Source organism: Physeter macrocephalus, chromosome 1 (genome assembly GCF_002837175.3).
Source record: "Physeter macrocephalus isolate SW-GA chromosome 1, ASM283717v5, whole genome shotgun sequence".
NCBI lineage: Eukaryota > Metazoa > Chordata > Mammalia > Artiodactyla > Physeteridae > Physeter > Physeter macrocephalus.
In genome coordinates, this window is record NC_041214.2 from 69,189,543 (window position 1) to 69,193,913 (window position 4,371).

A 4,371-nucleotide genomic window follows, 5' to 3' on the forward strand; every position below is an offset into this window, starting at 1 on the left:
TTGGATCATCTTTACTATCATTATTATGAATTCTTTTTCAGGTAGACTGCCTATTTCCTCTTCATTTGTTAGGTCCGGTGGGTTTTTACCTTGCTTCTTCATCTGCTGTGTGTTTTTTTGTCTTTTCATTTTGCTTATCTTACTGTGTTTGGCGTCTCCTTTTTGCAGGCTGCAGGTTCGTAGTTCCCGTTGTTTTTGGTGCCTGTCCCCAGTGTCTATGGTCAGTTCTGTGGGTTGAGTAGGTTTCCTGGTTAGGGGACTAGTGCCTGTGTTCTGGTGGATGAGGCTGGATCTTGTCTTTCTGGTGGGGAAGTCCACGTCTGGTGGTTTGTTTTGGGGTGTCTGTAGCCTTATTATGATTTTAGGCAGCCTCTCTGCTAATGGATGGGGCTGTGGTCCTGTCTTGAAGGAAGGAAGGAAGAAAAAAGGGAAGAAAGAAGATAAAATAAAGTAGGATAAAATAAAGTTATTAAAATAAAAAGTAGTTATTAAGAAGAAAAATTTTAAAAAGTAAAAAACAAACAAAAAATGGTACGGTCAGAACCCTAGGACAAATGGTGAAAGCAAAGCTATACAGACAAGGAAGGAAGGAAGGAAGAAAAAAGGGAAGAAAGAAGATAAAATAAAGCAGGATAAAATAAAGTTATTAAAATAAAAAGTAGTTATTAAGAAGAAAAATTTTAAAAAGTAAGGGTTCAGCTTTGGACTTGGCCCCGCCTCTGCGTGTAGGTTGCCCGAGGGTGGCTGCTCATTGCTCAGATAGGATGGGGTTAAAGGAGCAGCTGATTTGGGGGCTCTGGCTCACTCAGGCTGGGGGGAGGGTTGGGTACGTATGTGGCGCGAGCCTGCGGCGGCAGCGGCCAGCATGACGTTGCACCAGCCTGAGGCACGCTGTGCATTCTCCCGGGGAAGCTGTCCCCGGATCATGGGACCCTGGCAGTGGTGGGCTGCACAGTCCCCTAGGAGGGGAGGTGCAGAGAGTGACCTGTGCTCACACACAGGCCTCCTGGCAGCAGCAGCAGCAGCAGCCCCAGCATCCCATGCCCGTCTCTGGTGTCCGTGCTGAAAGCCACGGCTCGTGCCCATCTCTGTAGCTCCTCCACGCAGCACGCTCAATCCCCTCTCCTCTCGCACCAGGAAACAAAGAGGGAAGAAAAAGTCTCTTGTCTCTTCAGCAGCTCCGCGACCGTCTCTGGAGCTCCTTTAAGTGGCGTGCTCAACCCCCTTCTCCGTGCACCAGGAAACAAAGAGGTAAGAAAAAGTCTCCTGTCTCTTCGGCAGCTCCGCACCCGCCCCTGGAGCTCCTTCAAGCGGTGCCCCCTATCCCCTCTCCTCGCGGCCCAGGAAGCAAAAAGGGAAGAAAAGTTCCCCCGCCTCTTCGGCAGCTCCAGACCCCTCCTGGATCATCTTTACTATCATTACACTGAATTCTTTTTGGGTAGATGGCCTATCTCCACTTCATTTCATTGTTCTTCTGGGGTTTTGTTTTATTGCTTTATCTGGGACATATTTCTCTGCCATCTCATTTTGTCTAACTTTCTGTGTGATTGTGGTTTCTGTTCCACAGGCTGCCAGGTTGTAGTTGTTGCTTCTGCTGTGTGCCCCCTGGTGGATGAGGCTGTCTAAGAGGCTTGTGCAGGCTTCCTGCTTGGAGGGAGTTGTTCCTGCTCACTGGTGGTTGTAGCTGGTTCTTTTCCCTCGTGGCCAGGGGCTGTGTCAAGGGGCATGTTTAGCAGGTAGCTGTTTGTTTGCTCAGGAAGACTTTAAGCAGCCTGTGTGCTGATGAGTGGGGCTGTTTTCCTGCCCTGTTGGTTGTTTGGCCTGAGGTGTCCTAGCACTGGAGCGTACAGGCTGTTGTGTGGGACCAAGTCTTGGTGAGAAAATGGAGGCTTCCAAAAGGGCTCACTCCAATGTGTACTACCTAGAACTGCCGCTGCCAATGTCCTTGTCCCCGCAGTAAACCACAGCTGCCCCCCACATCCACAGGAGACCCTCTAATACTAGCAGGTAGGTCTGACCCAGGCTCTTATGTGGTCACTGTTTTTTATTCCTGGATCTGGGTATGCACAGGACCCTGCATGCACCCTCCAAGAGTGGAGTTTCTGTTTCTCTCAGTCCTATGGAATTCTTGCAATCAAACCCTGCTGGCCTTCAAATCCAGATTCTCTGGAGGTTCCTCCTCCCAGTATCAGACCCCCAGGCTGAGAAGCCTGACATGGGGCTCAGAACTTTCACTCCTGTGGTAGAACATCTTTGATATATTTAGTTCCAGTTTGTGGGTCACCCACCTGGGGGGGGTATGGGATTTGATTTTATTGTGATTGAACTCCTCCTACCATTTTGTGACTTCTTCTTTGTATTTCGATGTTCAGTATCTTTTTTGGTAGGTTCCAGTGGTTTTTTTCAATGGTTGTTCACCAGTTAGTGGTGATTTTGGTGTTTCCTTGAGAAGAGGTGAGCTCACATCCTTCCAGTCTGCCATCTTGTTTGGATCACCTGTTTTAACTGTTTTATTTGATTTTTGTATAAAGTACAAAAGATAAAAACATACACCTCTTTGTGTAACAGATGCACATATAATGTATGTGTATAACATTCAATAAAAACACATGTGTGTATATGTATATATTTTTTGGATATATGTATGTATACACACACACACACACACACTAGGAACATATATATTATTTATATATATATGTCTAGTTCAGGGTTTATCATGGGAAAAGGTGGGAGACAAAGAGGTGTTGGAGAAAGAGTAAGGTAAGAAAAGTATTTGGCCCAGAACTCTTCATAAAAGTACTTTTGCACCACATCAGTTATATGTATAATATATATATATATATATATATATATATATATATATACACACACACACACACAAATAACACCCTGGACTACACATATTGTGTATGACCAAAGCTACAACTAAGACTAAAGAGTTGAAACAGGAATACAAATCTTAATTACATATGAGAAAAATTTCTAACAAGTTGTGTTCTTAAAAAAAAAATGGTACGGATGAACCTAGTTGCAGGGCAGGAATAAAGAGGTAGACATAGAAGATGGACTTGAGGACATGGGGGGGCGGTGTGTGAAGCTGGGGTGAAGTGAAAGTAACATCAACATATATACACTATGGAATGTAAAATAGTTGGCTGGTGGGAAGCAGTAGCATAGCACAGGGAAATCAGCTCGGTGCTTTGTGATGACCTAGAGGGGTGGGATAGGGAAGATGGGAGCGAGGCTCAAGAGGGAGGAGATATAGGGATATATGCATGCATATGGCTGAGTCGCTTTGTTGTGCAACAGAAACTAACACAGTATTGTGAAGCAATTATACTCCAATAAAGACCTACTAAAAACAAACAAACAAAAAAAAAAACAGTATGATGCTTTTATAGAGTGGTGAACTCATTACTGCTGTAGGTATTAAAACAGGCTAAGTAGCCCTAAGCACCTGAATATTTGGGCTACATGAGGTTTAAGATGCCTTTTAGTACCAAAATTCTGTGATCTGACAAATCACTTGATCTCTCTACACTTTAATTTCTGCATCTATAAAATGAGATGATGGAATGAGACCCTTTTGTAATAAAAAACCTTTTCTGACTTCTGATATTTGAGGATTTTCCTTCATGATTTTAATCTCAAATTCACATTTAAAATCTTTATTTTATATCATCTTTTTAACATTATGACTCTGTATCATAAGACTTTGGAAAACAAACATTAATTTATCACAGCAGACACTTTTAAGGCACTTGGTAAGCCCCAGGTACTCTTGTAAGCACCAGAGAAAGGAGTCACCTCAAGTTTAAAACATCTGCCCTGATGAGGTTATATTCCAGCTGGGGGGATGGGGAAATGGAATGAACAAGGTAATTTAGTAAAATATAGTGTATGGTAGGTGTAATGACTGCTAAAGAGAAAAATTAAACCTCATTATTAAATCCAGCATTATTAAAAAGTCTTTATCAAAGTAGATAAAATACCTTTTATAATATATTATGTAAGTTATATTTCCTTCACTTTTAGTTTATAAAAAAATCAGATATTTGTATCCTATATTAAGGACATAGTTTTATATATTATGAAATATATAAAACTTTCTCCCTTTGTCCTTTTTGGCTCTTGCACTAAATACAGGGGACCTCTCTGTGGTCTGAGTTATGTGTATAGTAAACTTTATTATCCCTTCAACGATTTACTTTATCAGGCATTTGGAGTAGAAACGAAAATATTTGTTTTCCTCTGAGTTAACAATGATTAAGCAAGTGATATTTTCTCCTGTTAATAATATGATTACAGCATACCTTGTATTCCAGTGTACAAGGCCCAAAATGTTGATTATGATAATATTCTAACTCA

At 42.1% G+C, this 4,371-nt stretch overlaps 1 protein-coding gene across 16 annotated transcripts in view; it reads left to right on the forward strand.

The window, feature by feature from the left end:
* NAALADL2 (N-acetylated alpha-linked acidic dipeptidase like 2) overlaps positions 1–4,371 on the forward strand; it is a 1,565,958-nt gene that overhangs the window by 1,503,943 nt on the left and 57,644 nt on the right. For all 16 annotated transcript variants that reach the window (XM_055083873.1, XM_055083848.1, XM_055083869.1 and 13 more), the window contains one exon: positions 1,138–1,251. In XM_055083873.1, the coding sequence (XP_054939848.1) occupies positions 1,138–1,207 (70 nt within the window). In that variant the 3' untranslated portion in view covers positions 1,208–1,251. The remainder of the gene's footprint in view (positions 1–1,137; positions 1,252–4,371) is intronic.